The 24,562-nt window shown below is 39.5% G+C and overlaps 1 protein-coding gene across 4 annotated transcripts in view; it reads left to right on the forward strand.

Moving 5' to 3' along the window:
- Positions 1-24,562, forward strand: part of LOC103474211 (roundabout homolog 2) — a 101,346-nt gene that overhangs the window by 22,144 nt on the left and 54,640 nt on the right. For all 4 annotated transcript variants that reach the window (XM_008425015.2, XM_008425017.2, XM_008425019.2 and 1 more), the window contains exons 4-7: positions 15,743-15,900; positions 17,583-17,703; positions 18,526-18,664; positions 19,614-19,741. In XM_008425015.2, coding sequence (XP_008423237.1) covers positions 15,743-15,900; positions 17,583-17,703; positions 18,526-18,664; positions 19,614-19,741 — 546 coding nt within the window. The remainder of the gene's footprint in view (positions 1-15,742; positions 15,901-17,582; positions 17,704-18,525; positions 18,665-19,613; positions 19,742-24,562) is intronic.

Consider the following 24,562-nt stretch of genomic DNA (forward strand, 5'->3'; position numbering starts at 1 on the left):
TATATATATACACGAAATATTGTTTTTAACTTGATTCAAAATGAGCTTCATGTAGCACCGAGGCTTAAATACAATTTCTTAATGTAGTATAGTTAATTATTTTTATGTCTTTCATACTCCTGCTAATTGATGTGTATTACTGCACTGGACAGCACCTATTGGTCGCTATGTGATTCATTGTGTCCAGAAAACCATTTTTTCCCAATACAGGACAAGGAGAAATCTGTCACGAAAATATTAGTAGCGCCATCATTTGTTATTAGATATATCTATTAAATACAACTTAAAATAAAGATTAGAAAACTGATGTTTCATAAACATCAGTTTTCAAACTGATAAACATCAGTTTGTTTATCAGTTTGAAAACTGATAAACATCAGCTCTCCATGATATAAATCTATAAACAGTTTAGTTTCTGTTAGTTCAGTCAAGATACAAGAAAGGCCGAATATCTGCTTATATTGGTCAATCGTTTTATTTTAAATATGCTGTAGGAGCCGTAGTTTGACGACTGTTATAAATATCACCATGTTTTGCAAACACAGGGATTAGCTCAGTTTTTGTCGCCTGTTTAAATAAAGCTGATAAACAGGTGAAGAACCAAACAGAACCACTTCTGACTGTTTGCCAAGCCAAACATCCAATAAAAGTTCACACCAAAACACACCAACACCAAAAAGCAAACATTTCCCACACAAAAAAGTAGCAAAAACACTAAAACAGAACATCCAATCTGTTACATTATGCTGTCAGGCTTAATGTCTATATTGTGATTATTAATAGGTTTTCGCCTGAGCACAGCGGCGGTTGATTAGCTGATTTAAACAGCTGCTCTACTGATGACGTGGTGGGCGGGTTGACCTGTTTTAGTGCTAACGGAACCAAAACACACCGAACTGCGCAGCACATGTTAAGGTAATCAAAGTTAATACGAGGCCAGCAACAGTTAGGCTAGTATAACTGACCCACTGCTCACTTGTTTAATGTTTTCTTTAAATTAAAACGTTTTCCTCACCTGTGAAATCTGAAGCCCTTATTACCATTATTTATGGTTGACTTAACTGCTAAACATTGCGCCCGTTGTTCTGATTCTTTACGTGATTGTAGTATTGTCCTGACCACCGATATTCCTGACTCAATGGACAGCAATGACGCATGTGTGACTTACGATAAATCACGTAATGTCCAGTCCAGTAATATCAATGCTGCTGGCGCTCTGTCCTTCCCTCGCACTTCCCGCTACTCAGCAGTGGGTGTAAGGTTACATTGTGTTGCATTCAATGTTGTCGGAAAAAAGAGTTTCATGCGCTTAATGTCCGATTTGATATAACTATTTATTGAATTCATTGTCGCTAGCTGGGGTGGCAACAGGGGTGGCGAGGCTCTCGTTTGGGGTGGCAATTGCCACCCCAGTAAATCCGTCCCAGTTCTCCATGAACCTGGCCGTTTTCATGGTGACCAAAATAATCTGGCTTTCGGTGGCAAACAGACGAAACCGTTTGCCACAAGTCGTGTAAGGGAGACTACAGCAACGTGGAAGCAAATCCTCTGTTCACATGGGAAACATTTCACCCTACATTCAAAATTATTCTTGTGGGGAGAAAATTGCCACTGTGGTTCATCTATGCGAAGTGAAAAATTGTAGTGGCAAAGTTGGTCAGAGTTGGATGGAAACTTGGATTGAGCTGAACAGGAATAATATTTGTTAGAAGCTAGACAAAAACTTGACATTGTGGGTAGAATTTCACCTTCCATCAGGACCATAGAGCTACAGTCAGGGCAAAATCATGTGTTAGAATGTCCTAGTCAAAGTCTAGCTCTAAGTCCAATTGAAAAACAGTGGCCACACTTCCTCTTCACAGACACTCTTCATCCAGTCTGACTGAATTTGGCCTCTTTTGTAAATAAGATTGGAAAAGAATATCAATACAGTATATGTAAAAAGATGCTAGCCACATATTGAAGCTAACGGTGGTTGTGCAAACAATGTAAATAGATGCACTTTTGAAATTTTTGAATCTGTGTATTATTTTCCCTTCAACCTCCAAATTATGTGTTATTTTGTAGTGTAACATTTTGTGGCTGTATTGAGAACATCTTAATTATGTTACCATATACCCAGCCTTTCTAAACTAGCCGTTGTATCAAAGAGTCCACGTGTATTTGCCTGTGTAAGAAATGACCTAACTAACATAACCTTCACAGCACCATTCCTGGTTAGTGATGGATTAGTTCACAAATCTGTATAAAGTCCAAAAAGTTTATTTAGTTCCATAAAACTGGATAATATAGACAGAGGAATGGGATATTATCACCTCACATCAAATGGCTGCTCTCCTGGCGGTAAAAAGAAAAGTGTGATGCAGTGAGGAAGGTACTTTCCCCACCCAGCATCATTTTAAGTGGCTGTAACTGAGGAAATGGCGGGTGTTTGCTCTCTGGGTAATGAATTTTTTAACTTGTGGAGGTCTCATAAATTTAAAACCACCCCTAGAGTTTCCAAAAGAGAGTTTCCTATTCATTACATCATCACAATGTGAAGTGTACAGGATGAGGGGCAACCTGTGGGTGGGGACTGGAAGCACTTATGTGCTTTTTGGCTGCACAGAAAAACAATCAAATTGGAAAGCTTTGTGGTTCAGGTTGGAAGAAAACTCTGTTCCTGTCAGTATCTTTCTTTTAAATTTATCTTTATCCTACCCAATTTATGGCACTTTTACTTTTTTTTAAAAAGTAATTTCCATTTTATCATCTGTGTGTTTATAAATGAGGGGCTGCAGAGAGGCACAGTTGGCAGCCCTGTTGCCTCCTGGGTTTTAAGCTGACTTGGCGAAGCTTTAAAGTGTTTCTCAAACTTTTTCAGTCCGAGCACCATTTAACCCATTTAACAAACACTTATGGACCACCTAGCTCGAAATTACCCCCACAACAACACAACATCTTGATATGTACAGCCTGATATGAAAACAATTGTCTCTTAATGCACTTATTAAGTGAGTTGTTCATCTTAATGGGAAAGATGACGCTGTTTTGAAACTGTGACTGACCACAACAAAACCACGATCAAGTCTACTCTACTTGAATTATTTACAGATTCTGGAAGTGTAGCTTCTAATATTTCCAGTTGTGTCAATTATAAGGAAATCAAAAAAGAAGTTGTTCTTTACTACCATCATCAATAACATTTCAGGGCTGTGATTTAGAAGCACAATTAAAGAAAAACAAACTTGAGATGCTTTGGCAGAAACTAAAATCCTCTCCTTGCACTATTAAATATAAAAATTATCCACCCATTTTTATAAATTGTATTTATCTATTGTGTTGTTCTAAATCATTTTTAATTAAACAAAAATAACAACAGCTGCTGACGTGTGAGCAGAGCATTGTAAGCTAGCAAAGTTGTAAAAAAACAAAGAACAGTTCTCACCAACATGGACTCGTTCACGACTTAAACCCGTTTGTGAACGTCACATCAAACCACTCAGCAGGTATAACTTGACTTCCTCTGATCATATAATATTCCTGGAGTTGTTTTTCTTCCTCTGGTATCTTGAACCTTTCTTTTGAGTGACCCAGTTTTAAGCCACTTACCCATTATTATTTTTAAACACAGTTTTTGATAAGCTAACTGCAGTTTGAGCTCACATCACGGCAAATAAACAGTTGTTTACATGCAGTACCCTGCGGACCGGTAGGGGGCACCAGAGTTTGAGAAAGACTGCTGTAAATCAATCACTGATTATTGGTTATTATTTTTTGAGATGCATTTGTGAACAAATACAAAGACTAAACTCATAGCATAAAATTGTAGCTATGGCAACATAGCAATTAAGCAAAGATTAACTTATATACCTTTACAAAGTAAACTTGCCATTTCCTTTAAGTTTTATCTTAAATGTTAAAATATTTAAAGTCGTTCTAATGTATCTCTACTGAAACCATGAAGCCAAATTTAACAGTATTCTCATTCTCAATAAAGCACTGTTAAATTTTTAGATATAAGCTCTGTGTTTAAATTCAAGGATGTATCTGTAGGTCAGTGGGGTCAGCGTGTGCCTCGGGCCGGCTCTTCCAGCTCCAGCCAGCATCTTCATTGTCTTGTACTTTTGTTTTTGGGCTCATATGAAACCTGTTTATCCCTGGCACACAGAAGCCATGTCCTTCCTTGAGCGATATGGTGGATATGATCACTTTAAAACAGAAAATAAAATATCACTGTGTGATCTGGAAAGTGTAGCACAGGATGAACCCGGCTTGTGGAAGTTTTCTTCCTGATCACTTTTGGTGATTTATTTAACTTTTCATGATGTCACACCAGGCAGCAGCTGAGTGTCTGAAGTGTTGGATAAAAATATTCACCCACAGGCAAGACTCTGTTTATCCCAAATGCTGCAAATTAAGTTTTGCGAGTGCTTCAAAGAGTCATGGCGTCGTCATCTGGGGTTTTCTACATTTTTTATGACGTGGACTTCGCAAAGAGAATAATCAGCATTTTTTTCTGTTTGAGGCCTGAAAATTGGAGCAGGAACGAGATAAGACAGTCCTTCAGTCCATTAACAACAATGGGACGTCTTGTGTTCATGTTTGTTTTAAAATCCTGTTTAACTTTCATCACAACCAGGACAGACCACACATGGTTACAGTTTTGATCTTTTTTTCCCCCAAAACTATTGAGAAAGTAAACAAATCTTTAACGTTATGCAGTGTTACATTAAAACTGTTTTATGAAAATAAAAACATCAGAAATCTCCTGGGTTGAACTTAGGTGCTTTAAACAGCTATTTGTTTGTTTTATAAGAAAAAAATGTTTTTTTTCTTTTTTGCACAAATCCACCAGCTGTCTCAAAAAAAATAATCTCCGCTTTTCTGTCAATCCTTTAGCTCGTCCTTGTTTGTCTGAATAAATTATCCCTGAAAGAAGCTTTTCGAAAGGTGATGTTAAATATTTTTAATACGACTGCATTGATTAAAAAACAAAATGAAAAGGACGAACACGGTTTTTTATTTTTTGTCTGACTGCTGCATGCATCCGTCAGGTTTCTCTCATGTTTTCCCTGCGAACGCATTATTCCACCCACCTGTAATCTTCTTTTCTGAAAGTTGTTCCGGAAGCTTCAGGGGAGAAACGAATGATGTTTGAACACAATCTTTCGTACCTTCATTGGATAAATCTCCTAGCAAACGTCAAAACGATTTCATATTTTCAGATTATAATGAGCAACCTGAGGAGCTTACATTGTCCATTGCTTAATTTGATTTGTTTTGTTCTCAGAGTTGGACATGAAGTACTTGAAAAAAGCCGACATACAGAGGAAAGGTCGTTTAGCTCCATGAAAACACACAGCTGGCAGGATTTCTTTCAACAGTTTGTGTTGCAGTTCAGAAAAGATATAAATTGCGCTTTTACTGACTACTTTAAAACTTCTTCTTGTTTGGTCAAAAGAATAAAAACTGTAAAAATGGATCATTTGCCAAAAATGTCTTTCTGAACAGACAAGAAATTGTCTCTTTTACTCCTGAATTTCAAGTAAATCTACAAGAATTCAAGTCGCTAAATGGATTTGTGTTTTTTTTTCTTGTTAAATTCCAAATTAAAGTAAATTCAAAGGTTAAATGATTCTTTCTAATGCTTCAAAGCAGTTTTACTTTTTGCAGCCTTTGTTTCTCCATAGCTTGCCATAGAAACGGGGTTTTGCATTGTCGAGAAATGCCAGGAGCAGTCGTCATTCTGTTTTTTTCTTTTCTTTTTCTTTCTTTCTTTTTCGTCCTTGAATTTCAATGTAAGCCGCCAGTAACCGGCTGAGTTGCCTGACTTGTTGTGGAAGCGGAATAATGAGGCAGTGGGAGCAGACTAGAGATCCGTTTCCATCGTTTTCCCGGGTTTTTCCAACTGGGAAGGAGAGAGAGGGGCATAAAAAGAAAAAAGAAAAAAAAAAAAAACCTGCCTGTTTCAGAATCCTGAATGTGAATATCCCCGTCCGTGTAGCAGACGGTCACATGGTGTCGAAGGATAAAAAAATAAAGTAGGGCAAATGAAAAATAAAAGTTGCTTAAAAGGCTTTAGAGCCAGATGTTCCTCTTACTCCTGATGAGGGATTACAAAGGAGGCAAAGTTCTGTGTGGGGGATTTCCTGTCTTTTCCTGCATTGTGTTCTCCTCTCTAAAGAGAATCTGCAGGTTTATATCCTTCTCGTCGGATGGGATTGCACCTAAGCGATTCATTTCTCAGAAGCGAATCCCTGCTGCCGTAGTTCATCTGAAACCAATCAGTGTTTGTTCACATTGCGCTGCTGCTGCCTCCGTCTGCTTCTAATTAAAACATGATCCCGGTTTTAAAAACTGAGCCACTTATGACCGGGACTGTCTACTGGAGGCGATTTTTTTCCCCCAGAGTGGTTTCACATTCCCCATCAGCGCAATCAGACAATGGGTGGATTAAAGCAATCCCTCTCCTCTGCGGATGATGCCTACATTAGCTACGACGGTGTGGCGTCATAACAATGGGATTAGGCCGACCGTCTAACCGGTTTACAACTCATAAAGTAAAAGAACAATGGCAGCAAACCGTTTCCAGAATCTGCGACACGAGCACCGCAGCCGACCCTGTTGGGTGTTGTTCACAAACGCAGTTCAGTTCAATTCAGCTCAAAGAGATCAAAACTGAAGTAGTTCACGTTCCGGTTTCACAACCTAAACATTCTGGGCCAAATACAGCTCCACTGTGAACTAGTTTATGTTTATTTACGTGTTATTTCTAGGTGAAGCTGTCTGCAAAAATATCCGTTCCTCCGTTGGCTTGAATATCGCTTCATCATCAAAATCACATCACGGATTATTACAATGTGTCCACGTGCGGTGGGTGATAAATAATCTACCACCTCGCTTTATGTTTGGTGTTTGTGCTGGGATGGAGTTGTACAAGTACTTTGGTGAAACAAGAAAGTCCAATCTTTTTCAAAAGCTAGTCTAAATTTGAATTTTTTTTTTTTAGAGAAACCCCAGGTTCTAAGATTATTAAAGAGTGCATTCACTACAAGGATGCAAGTGGAACGGAGACTGCTCCAAAAGCAGGAAGCAAGCTGCAGCGAAAGGCATTCTGGGTAAATAGAGCCAAAACAAACACAAGAGTCTTAATGTTAACGGAGGAAATGGGTTGTGCAATCCTACAACTGCTAAACTCTGATGCTACTCCATTTTTGTTCTTATTTTGTGAAAGAAGAAGTTGTGCTAATGTCTTCTTTGGAGGTTCTCATGTGATTTGCTTCAATAATTCTTGGTGCAGGCCAGAGGAGGAACAAGGTTTCAAATTGGCTTGGATTATTTGACACAGAGCAGTATGAAACTAAACTGCGTCAGCTGAAAATGTAACAAATGTTACAATTTTGAATCTACAGGGTTATCAGTTGTGAAAACATCCTAAATGTAATCTCAAATATATAAAAGGCCGAGCAACACTGTTGTGTTTTCACCCACTTGGAGTTGGAACCTTGCAATGACCAGAGCAAGTTTACAATTTCCTGACATGTAAAAGCTCGGCATTCAACGGACAAAAACTTCCTCTTTACCAGGTTTGCATGTAGAATGGATGGAAAGAAAAAGAAAGACGAGCATGAATATCCGTTTACACAGGTGTTTGGGTGTAACAGTGTAACTTCATGCAGTGTGCGCAGCGGTCAACCAAATCCCAGCCGTGAATAAAGGAAACAAAGCAGTGAGAGATTGTTCAGTTTCCAGCAGCTGTTCACTCCATGCTTGAGCTTTGTGTAAGTCGCTTTCAGGAAGCTTAAAAAACATATTTACAGAAGGTTAAAACATTATTACGTTTCTACTTCTCGAAAAAACATATTTAAACGTCTGGTCGATAAATTGTCCTTGAAGTTAGTGCAATAAAAGATAATGTTGTTGTTTTGAGACCATTTTCAAGTAATATAATGGTAGCGGCATAATAATAATAATACAAGAACACATTCTCAAATATCAATAGACTTTAAATTCAAATTTACCTTGAACACTGGAACTTAAAGACATTTAAAATATCAAAAATAAATACAGAAATACAAAAACGATCAATAAAATGAATTATGAAGTCTCTGTAAGCAAAACTGTCCTTCAAAATAAGGGCCTGGTTGGGACCAAACCAAAAGACTGAAGACGTTTGTCATCCAGTTTTAGGTAAAAAAAAAGAAAAAAGAAAAATGATAAATCATGCAAATGAAAATAGTTGTTTGTTTTAATTCATCATGCAATTAATTGATTTATTGCTTATTTTTTATTGCGACAAGCCACTGCACAAATTCATAGTCCAGCTTGTGTTTTGCATTGAAGCTCTGATTTCATTTACATTTCCTAATTATTTTCCTATCTAATGTGTCAGTCATCATTTCCTCTTAAAAGCTAAAAGTCGTGTTATGAAATCTCCCAAAGAACGTGCAATGACATTACCTTGTGCTTTACTCAGTTTTCCTCTGTAATGCTTTTTTTTTTTGAAACGCCAACAGATGGCCCTTCTGCTGCGCTAAACACCAAATAATAGGAATAAATATCACTTAGAAATCAAGCGATGAATATTCTGAGGGAGATTAAATCTCCTAATCTGTATATCCCTGAAATATTAAAGTCGTCTCTGTGAGTGGCCGCTCCCGGAACAGCAGAAATAAGGACGGGACTCATTTATAGCATTGCCATTGTTTAAGCTCACAGGGAGTGTAAAGGTTTGCCCGTTCAGAGGCGGGTGGGGAGGGTTAGGCTTCGCTTGCCCTGAGGTAACTGCGCTGTGTCTGAGCCCAGCGTGGATGGAGCAGAGCAAGAGGAGATTACTCCGCAAACCCAGTCGCATTATGTCTGTGAAGATACTGCGGACAGTGGCCCCTCGGGAAGCAGGGAAGGGGGGGTGGCTTATTTTCTCTACTGTTTCTGAGGAGATGGATCGATTTGGTGGCGGAGTCATGATCACACACAAACATCCATGGGAAGCTCTGACCAGGGTGGCAGGATTTAAAGCCGCAGCAGGAGAGAGGATCACATTATCTTTAACTAGACTTCAAAGACATTTTGGAGGCTCGTGATGTCAGGATTTAACTCAGTTCCCGAGCTTGTGTTTCAGCACTCGGGTATCCTGCTTTTCAGAGGGCTGGAGCCCAGAGACTTGGGGGATCAGAAGCTGAGGTGGCTGCATGTAGAAATGCAGTTTGTTCATCCTTCCAGTGCCTTGGAAACAGTTATTCCTGTAGACACCAGTGGTGCCCAAAGTGTGTCCTCGAGGGCCGACATCCTGCATGTTTTAGTTCTCTCACCTAGATCAAATGATGGCTCATTAGAAAGCCAAAGAAGAACATATACATGCTGATAAAGGTTGCTACTACCACCAGGGAGAGAACTAAAACATGCAGGATGCCGGCCCTCAAGGACTCACTTTGGGCACCCCTGCTGTAGAGGTTCTCCAGAGTCGGCCATGCTCCATCCACAAAACATCACTCGAGGTTACTAAAGCTTAATATAGTAAGCTATAGTAACCTAGTAATGTTATGCACACTAAATAATGAAGCATGCCAAACAATTGCAAGTTTATCACAAGAGAAACAGGAAACCTTTGGAAGTTGCTCTGGACAGATGAGACCAAAACTTAAACCCTTTTTGTTGCGAAAAACTAACATTGCACGTCATCATCCCCAACAGAAAGCACGGCGGAGGCAGCATCATGCTGTAGGAATGACTTTTCGCAGCAGAGTTGATGAGATTGATGGATTCCTGGATGGAAACTTGTTAGAGGCTGCAGTGTTACTGGTGCTGTGGTTCATCTTCCAGGAAGTGGACTCCAAATATTCAGCCAGAGTTACAATGGGGAGGTTTAGTTCTGAGCACATCCATGTGTTAGAATGGCCCAGTCAAAGTCCAAACTTAGAAATGCACAGCTAGTAGAGACATTCTTCAAAGGCTGTAGCTGTAGAGGGGGGGACAAATCTTGGTAGGGTTGATGTCCCAATAAAAGTGAAATGTTTTTTTTAGTAACTTACAAACTGAACTGTATTTAAGCATTTTATATGTGTCAGCAGCTAACACTGAATCAGACTGAACACTGTGAAAAATACCAAACTAATACATGAATATCTGTAAGTTTAACTCTGTCGAAGCAGCAGGTAAAAATCTATTGATTTTTAGAATCAGATAATGACACAAGCCAGCTGAGGCCATCGTACCTAAAAAAAACTAAAACACTCTTGTATTGGATCAAATATTCACAATTACAAGCATAAAATTAATAATTAATTAAAATTAACACAGAAATCAGAAGGACTCAATGAGGTTGTGTTGAAACCACACTACAACAAACAAACTGTTTTTATTTTAAAATCATACACTCAGCAAAATATTACAGATATTTAGCTCCTCCTTGTACAACACTACACCAGAATGGCCAGAAAACATTGTGATATCAGTCAAATGTTGACATTACAACAGCAGTGTGAAATCAAAAAAGCCAACAGCAGCAGTATCACTATTAACGGTTTTAAAAAAAAAAAGTTCTAGGAGCATTTATCAAGAGCAGCATTAGCATAACGCCAACCAGAGCAACATAGGAATCTCAGTTCATAACTGATTACCAGTAAGAACAACTCATAGAAGCTGATGAACAGAAACAGGAAATAGCAGAAAAGAGAAAAGCAACATGGAAGCTAAAGCTAATAAGAGACGCTGAGCAACAGAACATGTAGCAAACCTTCCAAGAAGAAATAGAAATCCAACGAATTCCTCCACTGGTTGTGGTGTAGCCATATTTGCTCTCTTTTTTTTTTTTCTTCAGTGAAGATTTCCAGACTGGCCTGTGAGGTGAGGATAAGTTTTCGGTCTACTTCTCTGTGGCAGATGTTTGCACATGACAACCCCTCAGATTGAACCACGGGCACATAATCACCTGCGCTTAGACAAGTTATTTGACTATGAATAATAATTCACCCTCACTGCAGGCTAATGAGAAATTTAATGATGTCGAACAGGTTACAAATTTCCATTTTGATGAGGCATGTCACTTTTGTTTATCAAATGTCACAGCTTTTAAAAAAAGTTTAAAAAAGCAGGGACAAATCCAATTTTCCCTATGAATAAAGAGGATAAGCTCCTAATGCTCTCAATAAAGTTCAGATAAATTAGGGTGGGACTGAAAAAAAGGCAAGTCAATAAGGTAAATGCGTCGACTGATCTTCATTCCAGAGGAAAATTTCCTCCAGTTTTGGAATATTTATTGCTGATTATTACTGAGGAAGTTCTCAGATGCTGACCCCTTCTGACTGCATCCACAAAACGTCTGCAGCTCCTGCAATGATGTTTTAATAGAATAATTTCGGCACTGATACTGTGTGTACATGCCATTTGCACTAAAACCAATAATTAAAGTAGAGCTCTAAACTCTGAGATATTTTTGAAAAATTTCCCAGTTGAATTCATTCGGTCAAAGCATGTGACATTGAGAGTGTTCTCATTTTTTATCTGCTTTTAAAACATTTTTTAGATTTTTGGTGACATAAAAAGAATGCCATTCCTGGTGTTCTGGCTCTGAATGTGTTTTAAAACAGGACCAAGCTTTCTACTGTTGAAAGCTTTTCATAAAGTCAAAATTCATGTTTTTTTTATATTTCACCGTACAAAACGTTGTCCATTGGTACGTGACTGTCGCATCATATGACCCAGTCTTTTCATCTTGTCATTTTCTGCGAATGTCATGAACTTTTTTTGAAACAACCTGAAGTCACAAGGTTTCTTCTATCATTTCAATTTTTAATTTTTTTTTTTTACTGTTGATGGTATGACATCTCACCCGGAATGTTAGCTGGAGATAGGCACCAGCAACCCTCCCGACCCCAATAAGGGACAAGGGTGTCAAGAAAATGGATGGATGGATGGATGGATGGATGGATGGATGGATGGATGGATGGATGGATGGATGGATGGATGGATGGNGATGGATGGATGGATGGATGGATGGATGGATGGATGGATGGATGGATGGATGGATGGATGGATGGATGGATGGATGGATGGATGGATGGATGGATATCAAAACAAAGAAAAAGAGAAAAAAGAGAAAAAGAAACTTTCCATGCAAGTTTCAACTGAAGGCATGAAAATCCCCAGGTGAGTTTAAAGTCAAGTCAAATTTATTTCTTTTTTAGTCTGTGCAGGCAAATTAATTTCTATATTTTTTTCTCTAGATTTGGACATTATGAGAATTTAGTAGAAAACTAAATTAAGCACTGCAAGCATTGTATTTGTTCCATATTGATTTAATCCTTATGTAACAACATGCTATGTGTTGGTCGCTCACACATAACACAAACGGGGATATTAAAGTATAATTTTTTTCTTTACATTTTGTTTCATTGTCATTACTTTTCTTAGGTAAAACACTTTTCAGTTCAGATTTTAAGGAGGACAACACAGTTATTCTCTATTTTAAACCATTTTTCTCTGAGTCCATCACTCAACAAAGTTACCAGAAATATTTCTGGTAGCTCTGCACAGAACCTGTCCGTAACATCAACACAGCCACTGGCAGCACTTGTGTCACAGTCTCCAGGCTTGTACAAAAAAATAAAAAATAAAATAAATCAACTTGCTTCCTTTTGGATTTCAAATCTCACTGAAATTGCCAGAATATCATGGTGCCGAGTTATGCTGCCGAGCATCCGGCACGCACGCCTCTTTGATAGTGCCGGATGACAGGACCTCTCTACCACCTCCGGAGTCTTTGCTGTCATTGTAGGACGCGGAAGAAAAGGAAGCCGAACAGCACGGTAGAAGAAGTATGCTCGCTGTGGCAACAGGAGGCGGAAATATTGGCAAATGGCTGGATCCTGCGCCTGGCACCGTTTCATCGTTGTGCAATCGAGGTTTTTTCTACGAAACACGCTTTCTGTTTTGTGTAAGATATCACGTTGTTTCAAGTCAAAGGGTTCGAGTCCAAGTGAAGTCATGAGTCATCGGTGTGAAAGTGTGTAAAATTTGAGTCCACGCCTCTGCCATAAAGCCTGTGTGTGCAAGTTCTCAACCAGATAAAAGGCCTGGTTTGGGATGAATATATCCCTTTAACCCGCTCCTAAACCGCCTGGAAGGCATTTCCAGCGGAGACAGGCCTGCTGTACCTGCACTGGGGGGAGCAACTCCATCACAAAGCCTAGACATAAACCAGAGGACGTGATCAGTTTAGTTGTTTGAGTCACTGTTAGTATTTCAGCAGGGTGTGGACGTTTGTGGATTACCAATCTGCCTATTCTGATTTTGGCCGGTACTGATTTTTTTTAATATATCGAGAAAGTCACTGAGTTAGCAACAGAGGGTTTACTGCAAACGTGTAGACATGACATGGTGGGCCAGTCTGACCCTTCTCACAGAACAGTTGAAGAGGACAGTGGTTGATGTTTAGAGCTTTAGTATCGACTTCACATCGGTCCCAATTAAGGAAACTGGGACAGACTTATTTTCTGACCAATTTATCGGTACACCTCTAGTTTTTGTGCTAATTTTGAATAGGTGCAATATTTAGGGTTGAATAAGAGAAACTGCACTTCTGTGGTGTTAAAGTTAAACACACAAGGTTAAAATATCTTGAGTTAAAACAGTGACAACTTACAAAAAAAAGACATTTGACATTAAAAAATAAAATGAAGTAAAATCAAGCAATGAAAGACAAAACGGTGCAATTGAAAAACCTGCAACAATTGTCACAAAGTCAATAACTGGTCAGTTTATAAAATTAATAATGATAATAGTCATAAAAACAAAACCCTTTCAAGAGGTTGAGGAATGATAAACCACCAGGGGACTGCAGGTAGGACGAGTGGAAAACTGGAGCAGCCTGGTGATCCATTGATATAGACCAAAAAAGTGCTCTTCTAAAATTTTTATTTAATATTTTTTACAGTTTATAGTGCTTGGCCCAAGGTAGAAATTTCTGAATTTAAAATCTTATTTTACCACTGTCCCCCATTTTTGTTATTTTGCTTGAAGTAAATCTCACATCACGAGCTATGTGCTGCACAAGGTGTGTGTGTTTTTTCCCCCACTTGACCACCTGCAGCGACATTGAAAACTTGTCACAAAAAAAAAAAAGCTGGAACGTATGATCATAAGTTGTTCAATGGGTTTGTTTCTTTATTTCAGTGACAATGTTTTTATTTCCAATATCTGATTTCTCAATGCCAAATCTTTGTTTTTTCCCAACAGCAATGGAAGCTATCACTGTTGTAGCTCCGTAAAAATACAGCTAAAACGGAAAGCTGGTGTGTTTGGGTGTCAGTTTTTTTCTCCCAAAATAGTAATAATAAGAAATTATCTAGAGGTGTGCGACGCAGCTGGTAAAAAAAAAAATCCATGCTCCTGGCAGCGACTCATCTTGAAAACATGAAAGGCCAACTTTTCTCTCCTAATGCCACATTAGAGTGTCGGGAAGCGACGTTGTAATTTTATTCATTCATTAATTTCCCATATCTTTCCTCGTGTCATTGTGTTTCATGGAAAGCAAAATTGAAAGGGTTTCATTAAAAAGCCACGGAATAATTGGAATGTGACAGGACGCCGAATGGGGTCTTTCTCTTCCCAAAGGTTAAAGCTGAGAAACTCGTCGCTTCATTTGTGCAGCCGTCAGCCAGCAGGAAGTCACTTTTCTTCCTTCACATGCGATTCCACCTGTGCTGGGGGGAAAAATCTCCCTTACAGTCACTTAAGTCTTCTGACTGTTTTAAGAGCTGAATAAGTGGAACGTGTGACTCTGCTCACCGCAGCAAATACCTTGATCAGCTGACTGAAAGGGCTGCACAGGGATCAACATTTAGTGTTTTGACACAGATTGCGCATTGGTGAAAAAGCACGGGCTCTTTTATCTCTGTATCAGCGAGAGATGGCTAAATTATTAATGAGTGTGTAAAAGGAAACTGCATTGATTGATTAGGCTGAAATAAAACACTTTGTTTAGGAAAAAAAAGAAACAGAGAGAATAAAGAACCCTGTCCGACAGGACGAGGCAAACCCGCTGTCTGCGACTGCCTGTGTGTGTTTGAAAGTGTAAGGCTGTCAGCGCCTTAAAAGCACAAGTTTCCATTTGTACAAGAGCCTCTGTCTCTCTCTCTCTCTCGAGAAGGCTTGGTTCACGGTTCAAGCCGAGGCTTTCATCTGTCAATCACAGGAAAAGATTAGAGGATATCAGAGGTCGCCGTGTCAAACCTCTCATCCTGTCCTCATCCGCGGGGTTGCTCCGACTTCAGGGGGATCGGCTTTCTCGCTCACTGCTGACTCCAGCCGCCGGAGAGCAAATTAAATCTCTTCTCCAGCGCTGGAGCAATATTTTTACTCGCTCACGTGTTGGCTAAATTATAAATGCGCCATTATTATTTGTTTGCTTCATGTTGGACTGAAAGATGTGCATTATTCAGTCTGTCCTGACAGCAGAAGAAGAGGAAAACCAGGATGTGAAAGTGGGGGGAACATGAGGGATGTTGAAGGTGGGGGTGGGATTTGAGCAGTCAGGCATGTACAATAATGAACTTTCTCAGTCCCAAACAGGTAGATTGATCAGGCCTGTAAAAGAAAAAAGGTGGCAGCTACTTCCAAGACAAACAGACCGATGATGCTTTGATGAAGCTGGTTGTGTGTTTGCCCTGCTAGTTCCCTGTCTGTGTGTTTTAATACTTCAGGCCCGCAGAGCCTTTCAAGCTAATCGAGTTTTGCGTTTGCATGTTGTCTTCTCTCTCAGTCCTGAGAGATGATTTCCGGCAGGCCCCGAGCGACGTGGTGGTGGCCGCCGGAGAGCCCGCGGTGTTGGAGTGCGTGCCCCCACGGGGTCACCCCGAACCCTCCGTCTTCTGGAAACGCAACAACGCCCGCGTCAGCAGCAAAGACGACCGCATCACGGTGAGCATAAATGCAGGAGCACCGACCTAAACTCTCTCTTTTTGATGATGATATAACCATGAATACTTCAGTTTTTTAGTGTTATTACTCTTGTTATAAATGATTCTGTGTTTTCCTGTCTCTCTTTTAGCTGCTTGCATGTTCGCACACACACATACGTTCACAGGCTCACACATACATGCACATGTGATGTTAAGGAGATTACTTCATAAGGGAACGCCCTCTTTAGGGCGTAGCTTGGATAGAGGCCTAGAAAAGGAACTAGAAACTTCTGTCTGGTGCCATTTCCTGTGTTTCCCTTAAGGAAGCATGGTGATGGACCATCGCTGTAATTTGGCCTTAATAAATTGGACTGTTGATTTCAACTTGCTGACTCTATCTGAACCTCCTACGTTACGAATTGGAGCTGCAGAAGGGAAAACCTCTGACACGCTATTTCCAGTTCCTGTAGCCTTTAATAGAATATGTTATTCATTTCTAATCCCTTTTAGAAGTCAGGCTGTTATGAATTGAAAAAGTGCAATTTAGCATATTGTTAACTTAGTGCCTTAGTGCCTGAACTAATGTGTTGGCTAAATTTTAAATAGCAACATTTATATTTGGGACTGATTACCCTTGGTAACATTGGTAACCATTGGAAACCAATGGTAACAATTGACAGTATGCATTACTGTAATGTTCTATCAAATAAAATCCAATAAAATACATTGAGTTTTGAGGTCATATCATGAATATGTGGTGAAAAGTTCAAGGGATGTGAGCATTTTTGTAAGTCCAAACCAGTTTTGATCTTAGCTTGGCTGTGGAGCTTATTTCAATTTGTTTTTTTCTCTAAATGAAATAGTTCTATTAAAAATACTAATATTAAGACAAGGTTTAATTTGGATTTGCACTACTTTTGTAAAACAAAGAGGGATAAAATTAGACATTGTAGTGATGCAGCAAAACCCAATAAACTGTCTAATGGTGACCTTCAAAAGGTTAAGTTTGCAGTTTGCCTCTGAGAGCATCAGACCTACACATTTCTGCACCTCCTGACTAACAATAAAATAAATTCAAATTCTTTACAACCTATGATTTCTGCTGCATTTACTGTAGCAGAACAAAAAGCAGAAATGTATTTTAGCTGACATTAGCTTTTGCTCAAAGCAAAAGCTAATGTCACTTTAAACAAAACAGAAAAAAGGGATTTGTCTTATTTTTCTTACCTTGAACCTCATGTATGATGTGGCATTCGAAGTCAAGGAGGAATGAGTTTTACAAAAGGGAGAGATACTCATTTAGACTGACAATAGTTTCAAAAGACTATAATTCATTGCAGACATGTTGTTATGCTGTGGACTGGAAAATGTCTGGATCCCTGGCGTCCCTGTCGTCCTCTCCCCTCATGTGTGAAACCCGGAGATGGATGCGAGATTGCTGAAAGTCAACTTTTAAAATATAGGCAGTGGCTGTCTGAGAGCAGGAGAAACTTTATTATAACACACACATAGTTCACTGTGTCACTTGTGGGAAAACCACAACTATTCACGTGTTGTTTTGATATAAAATATTCATAATTTATTCCTGGAAAGCTTTCCTAATATGGATTTTTGCCATCAAAGGCTGCAACGATCCAGGATACGTGAGACGTCAGGAGACTCTGAGCTGAGCTGTCATTCTATGCTGATGTTCTTCTTTAGATGCGAGGGGGCAAGCTGATGATCTCCCCCACCAGGAAGAACGATGCCGGCATGTATGTGTGTGTGGGAACCAACATGGTGGGAGAGAGGGACAGCGATCCTGCCGAGCTGGTGGTTTACGGTAAAAACTCCACATCTTCACAGAGAACTGTTTGCCCTCTCAAAACCTAATGTTTCAAATCATTAAACAAATGTTAAGAAAAATGACCAGAATAAATAAATTATGATCTATAAAGTGCAAAACTCTGTCCCTGTGTGAAAAGGACATTTCCCCTAAAACAAAACAACTGTTTGCTGTTATTATAACTTTTATTAAGGGTTGTCAATAACTGGAAATGAGTCTTTAAACTCACTGTGGAGAAATTGTGACTTACTCTTCTTTGGAGAATTATTTTAAAGAAGCTTTTATTAGGCCACTCCAAAATCAATCAATCAATCAATCAATCAATCAATCAATCTATCGGCTGGACGGACGGACGGACGGACGGATGGATGGATGGATAAACAGCTTCACCTTTCCTTTTTGAGGAAAGGTTCATTACAGTTCTGGACAATGACGCTCAATGTTTACCTGAGACCCAAAGCCCAAGAAATGACAGTGAATTCCTTCCAGACTGTCTATAACTTGTTGGAGCACAATGTGGTACTGTAGTGTACTTTATGTTGTCAGACAGGTCTGAGTTAAGCACTTATTGATCATGTAGTAAATTGTAAATAATCTAATAGAAACCATTTGGTGAATTGTTATGACTTAAAATGATGGAATTATATTTTTTACACAGGGACAGACAGGTTAATCTTAAATATGAAATAATTTGAAAACGTGTTTTCATGTTTCCAAAGCTGAACTTGGAAATCTGTGAGGAGTTTTGCACTTTTACAGCATTTTATTCTGCCATTTTATTCTGATATAATGTGTTCGTACATAATGCCTCCTCTGCAGAACGTCCGGTGTTGGTACGGCGCCCGGTAAACCAGGTGGTCATGGAGGAAGAGACTGTGGACTTCCTGTGTGAGGTCCACGGCGATCCTGCTCCCACCGTACGATGGCGGCGAGAGGAAGGGGAGCTCCCTCGTGGGAGGTGAGACTAAAGGAGTTGTGCACGAACCGCAGAAGAGACGTATGTTAGAAATAGATCTCAGTTTTGAGTTTCTAGCACACATTTGCAGCAGGTTTGATCTTTAATTATTTAGTTTGGCTTATGGAAAATTTCAAAGAGCATTCATTGGTGGAAACAACCCAGCTTTTGAACAGTTTCGTCATTTCTTTCTTTTATAATAGACAGGATGAGGCTATCATGGTTTAGCATTTTAACTCTTAAATCATGTTTGTTTACTCAAGACACCAAGGAAAAAGGCTTCTGATGTCGTCATGGAAAAAGTTGTACCTTTACTCAGTTTATGTTGGCTAAATTTCATCAGCACAAACTCTGCATTGTTTTCTGTTGCTAGTCTTTTGAGCGTTGCTTCAATATATTCCTGCCATTTATATCTGAGTTTTCTTCCATTTTGATAATTTTCGTATAAAAAAAACCTCATCTAAAATATTCCAATGTTCATCACTGAAGAAAAAGAAAAACCTATGGCATCTTTAGTTTTGTATGGGTATTACATCATATTATATTCACTCTAATTTCATTCTATTTGAAATCATTTCTCTAAATGTGCTAAATAGACCTAATTTACTCACTGCCTGCTCTGTATTGACATTGATTGCCAGATATTTAAATGTATATTTGAGCACAATTGCAATTGTTTTAATCATAAAGCCTGATTCAGTCTGGTTTTTTTTATTTGGTTTATCACCTTTTTCCGGACATTTTATTTGTTTCCAGAAAATTCCTCCAAAAAAAAAAAAAAGAAAAGAAAATCATGGCTTCAGATTGAGTGACATGGAGGGGGTGAATCTTATCTTGTCCTACCAGGAGATTGCTTTTTTCACTTTGTGCAGTTAGAATTTTTTATTTATTTCTTTCTTTTTGTGTATGTGTGTGTCCACCCTTTCTGTGTCTCGCCTCGCTTCGTTCCCAGGTTTGAAATCCGCAATGGCAACAACCTGCGTTTGTTCCGCGTGAAGGAGCAGGATGAAGGGACGTACACCTGCACATCTGAGAACAGCGTGGGCAAGACGGAGGCCTCGGCCATGCTGCAGGTCCACGGTGAGAACACGCGCCGCGCATGCCGAATAAGAGCCGCACGCGGACCCGTACTTGAGTATGCGCTAAAGGAGCTCCCGGTGCCTGTGAGGTCACGCGACGGCTGTATTAATATAAATCCCGCTGCTGTTTTCTTTTCTTTTTTTTTTTTTGTCCAATGATTGCTGTGTTTTCAGACGGGAGCATCTGTGTGGGTCCGACGGTGGTGCCAGCAGCTTATGTTAAACCGTATGGATTACGCTGTTTGACAGATGTTTGATGGATGTGTACTTTCACTCACTGCCAGAGAGCAGTCACAGTATTAATAAGACATGACTCTCCCTTTCTCTCTCTCTCTCTCTCTCTCTCTCTCTCTCTCTCTCTCTCTCTCTCTCTCTCTCTCTCTCTCTCTCTCTCCTCCTCCTCCTCCTCCTCCTGTCTCCTTATCTCCCCTCTCTCTCCACCTAACTCTCAGTGCCCTTTCTCTCCCCACACACTCGTCATGCGTCTTGGTTTGAACAGTCTGCGATGACTTCATTCACTAATGCCTTTATCACGGCGAATGAAATCCAAACCCAACAGTTTTCTGTTCAACCTTCTTTCTTGCTCTTTTTTTTTTGTAAACACTTTTCCATGCGTTTTATTTTCTGGCTCAGTGTTTCATCCATTTCATTAGTTTTCTATTTTTTTCCCCTCCGCCCATCATTTTTCAAGCCCTATCATCATTCCACTTCGCTCATTCCACAAGATCTAATTCTTATCTAAGATAGAAAAAAAACAAAATAAAACGACATTCGTGTCTCTCGGTAATTTAGGTTATTTTCTATCTGTTATTCCTAATGGTTTTTAAAAGCAACAATCAGTGCCTAATGGTGTAAATAAGTCCCTCCATTAGGTGCTGACACATTGACAGCATGTCTGTTGCTGCAGTAAGGCATAAGGAAGCCCCAGACTGTGTAACACCAGATTAAGGACTCCTTCTACACACATCTGCCATGTCCAAGGCAGTGTGTCAGGATAATGTGACACCATGCAAATCCTGCCTTGGGTTGCAGCTACAAGCAGCAGAAAGTGGAGCTAAAAAGTGTTTTAATCAGAACTCACCCCATGTCTCAGAGTTAAATAATGACATGGCTTTACTTTGATGTGGTTTTGCTTTAAACTAGGATAGATAAGCATGCGGGATTTAAAATATAAGCAACATGAGCTTCCCCTTAAAAGGAAATTAAAGCTGCTTTTGGGTGACAGAAAGAATAAAGAAGCTTATAAATCAATTCTCAAAAGAAAAAAAACAAACTTTTAAAGTGTGGGGCAGAAGTAATTGTGTTCTGGAACGTTGTCAAATTTTTTGCGTAACGGCCACGACCTTAAACGCCTCATGTCTTCTGTGGCCTCTAGCAGGTTTTTTCCCCCTCGCTGCTGCAGTATGTAACCTATAACAAATATTTTAAAATATATGTTGTTTTTTTTATATGAAACAGTCACCATGCTGATAGCTTAACATGAGACAACCTTGAGTTTTTACACAGATAATCTGTGAAAAAAATCAAGCTCCTTTTGCCTCCTCCCTGCAGAAATACACTGCTCAGAGAGATACAACCAATCAGAGCCTGGAGGAGGCTCTGATTGGTTGTACAGTTGAAGTTCTAAGTTAAATCTGATCTAAATAAAAATAAAAGTGGTCCTGCTGCCATCTGCAGAAATAAACCAATCAAGAGCCAGGAGGAGGGATTTAGCACAGTCAATCATCCTTGTGTATGTGCTGCTGCCCCCAGCCTGTGAATTCTCAGGCTAGTTGGCATAGCTACCGACGGCGGATAAAGTTTTTCTACAATGGCAATTTGTTTCTCCGCCATTAGCAGTTTGGCAGCACATACACAAGCATGTTTGATGGCACCAAATCCCTCCTCCTGGCTCTTGATTGGTTTATTTCTGCAGATGACAGCAGGACCACTTAGAGGAGGCAGAGGACCTCAGTGTTTTTTTTTATTATTATTTAGATCAGATTTTATTTAGACCTTCAACTACACAAATACAACAAAGCATCAAAATTCATAACGATCTTTTTTCACATATCATTATTCTCTTATTGTTGTGACAAAGTGACTGTTTCAACAAAAATGTAAAACATATTCTTTATGAAAGTTACTGCAGCTTTAAGGCTTTTCTTCAACAAAGGCTTTCTTTTAGGACAAATTTGTGAATTTGACTGTTACCGTGGTGACAGATTCTCCAACACTAGCTGTGGATCTCTGCAGCTCATCCAGAGTCACCGTGCGTCTCTTGGCTGCTTCTCTGAATAATTCCCTCTTTGCCCAACCTCATCATGAACTGAATCTGTAAGACGTTTAAAGCTCCGTTATAACTTAATCTTGCTTTAAACTCCTGCACATCTTTATTCCTGACCTGTGTGATTTGTTCCTTTTCATTATGTTTCTTTTTTTTTTTTTACTGATTCTCTCCAGCAGATGTCTGAGGGCTTCAAAGAACAGCTGTGTTTAAATTTCGCTCAGGTAGACTCTACTGACTAATAATGTTAGCTCTGAAAGCAGTTTGTTGCCCTGGATTTTATCTTGAAGAACGCAAACATTTTGGAAAGTCTTTTTTTTTTTTTAATCCAGGCTCCTGCTGACAGCTGGAGATAGGCGCCCACAACACTTCATGAATTAACTGGATGTAGAAAATGGAGGATGGATAGATGACTTCCTTTCATCCCACTTTGCAAATTTGCAGTTATTTATATTGTCTCGTTCATGGATGTCTTTGATTGTAACGTGACAAAGCATAAACAAAACAAACAAAAATCATGAGCGACGAACGCTGCATAGATTGATTTTCGTGCCCCCTCGTCATCATTACGTAGGATTCATTTTTCTACTTTTCCAATAGTTTGTTGTTTTGAATCCTTTGACTTGACTGCAGTCAGGGAAAAGCAAGGTGGCATCTCGGTGAACCCCTCAGATCTACAGTGGGGAAAGGAAGTGATTTAATCCCCCTAGTCTGTCTCAAAACTAAACAACACAATAGCGAGGCAGTGTCCTATAATGCCCTGCGGCGATAATGAGAAAAACACTATCCGAGTGAAGAAAATACAAATTAAAACGCGCAGAGGACTAAATTGAGAATCTTAAATAGTATGAAAATGTTCAACACGGCTGAGTGAAGCAAAAGGAGTAAGAGCTACTGTTCCTTTAGCTGAACCTGCAGGAGTTAAAGTTTACAACATGCATTTATTTATTCTGTTCTAAATTAACTAGAAAAGCCATTAACAGATCGCCCAGTGGCTCTCTGATCAACTCTGCTGCGTCCCAGCAGGAATCATCATTCATTCCACCGTGTGTATCTGTGTTGGTCCTGTGATTAGATGTGCATCTGGCGTTGATATTTGTTGCATACATTGGGATTTTAATCAGAATTCAAAATTTTCAGGTTGAAAGTGTTTTGATGGCTCTAACAAAAACAAAACAAAAAAAAACCTCGCAATCATCTGTAGTCTGATTTGTCTTTAAGACCTTTATGGTAAGAAAAGCTGTCAGAACAAAATTCAGAATGTTTTTTCTAACCTTCCTGCCACAAATATTCATAGCTGACCTATTGGAGGCGCAGGTTTCGCACTATGTGTGTGCTTGTGAGAGAGAGCAGCTGCTGTAAATCAGGTTTTACTCTTATTATACGAAGAGAAAATGTTTGCTAGAGTTCACAGCCTTTCGCTTGCTTTTGTTAGTGATTAGCACAGTTGGCCCATCTAGCGTTACTAAAACATCAGCCTCTGCATGTGTATTCCCTGCAGAATGCCGATATTTACCTTAACTCTGAGATAAAATGGTCCATGAGTGAATGAGGTGGAAATGTAAAAGAAATAAAACAGAGCAGCTTTACTGCAATGCGTTCAGCCTTCATTCTCATCTGCTGAGAGTCTGGTAAAGGTTAGAGAAAATACAGTTTGCCTTTTAATCAGCTCACACATATATCTGTTTTCTTTTTTACTTTGTGGTAAATGCCTTACTGACACTGAAAACAACTAACTTTGAGTCATATTACTTAAGCCCCCGTGACCTGATAGTGCTTAATAATGTGGTTTGGCCCAAATTGGTCGAGTCCAGTCACTGGCTAACTTCTCTCAGCATTTTTTTGTCCTTCTTGATTAATCATTGAGGGCAAGTTTTGGCTACCTGTGTCAATTTAATTGACAAAGTTTAGGGCTTATTGTTAAGTTTGTGAACTATCTTGATAAGTGTGAATTTACAGAACTATGCATGTAAGTGGAACAGGATAAATCTAATTCTGTTGATGACAAATGTCACATTCTTTTGACTGACTTATTTTGACTCTTTGCATTATTTAGCCCAGTGTTTCTCAACCTTTTTCGGGCCAGCGCCCCCCTAGCCCTAATCCAGGTCCCTCACCGCCCCCCACCAAAAAATGTGTAGGCTACTTCGCTGACAATTATTTTATTATTAATGTTACTATCATTATTGTAGATGTTTTGAATCGCCGCACCGATTATGTTTTCCCGTACACTTCAGCGTGCCTTACGCTCCTTCACCTCGCGCACATAACGGGGGAAATGTAGCGAGTTTTACCCTAAACGTATCGGCGTCTGAAGGAGGGGGGTTGGGGGGGGGGAGGCGAGCGTATGTTTCTACGCTCCTCCTTGGGGGGGGGGCGACGATTTATGTTTTCGCATCCACCTGAATAATGTGTAGTTGCGCTCCTGCCCATGGCACTTCAACAATATTATTTTACCTTTTATCTGGAAATAGTGTCTGTTTATTCTTGCCATGCAGTCTCTGTATTAATTATTGCTCGAAAGGTCTTGCCATACCAGTTTATTCCTCCGTATTT

This window comes from Poecilia reticulata, linkage group LG13 (assembly GCF_000633615.1).
Source record: "Poecilia reticulata strain Guanapo linkage group LG13, Guppy_female_1.0+MT, whole genome shotgun sequence".
Lineage (NCBI taxonomy): Eukaryota > Metazoa > Chordata > Actinopteri > Cyprinodontiformes > Poeciliidae > Poecilia > Poecilia reticulata.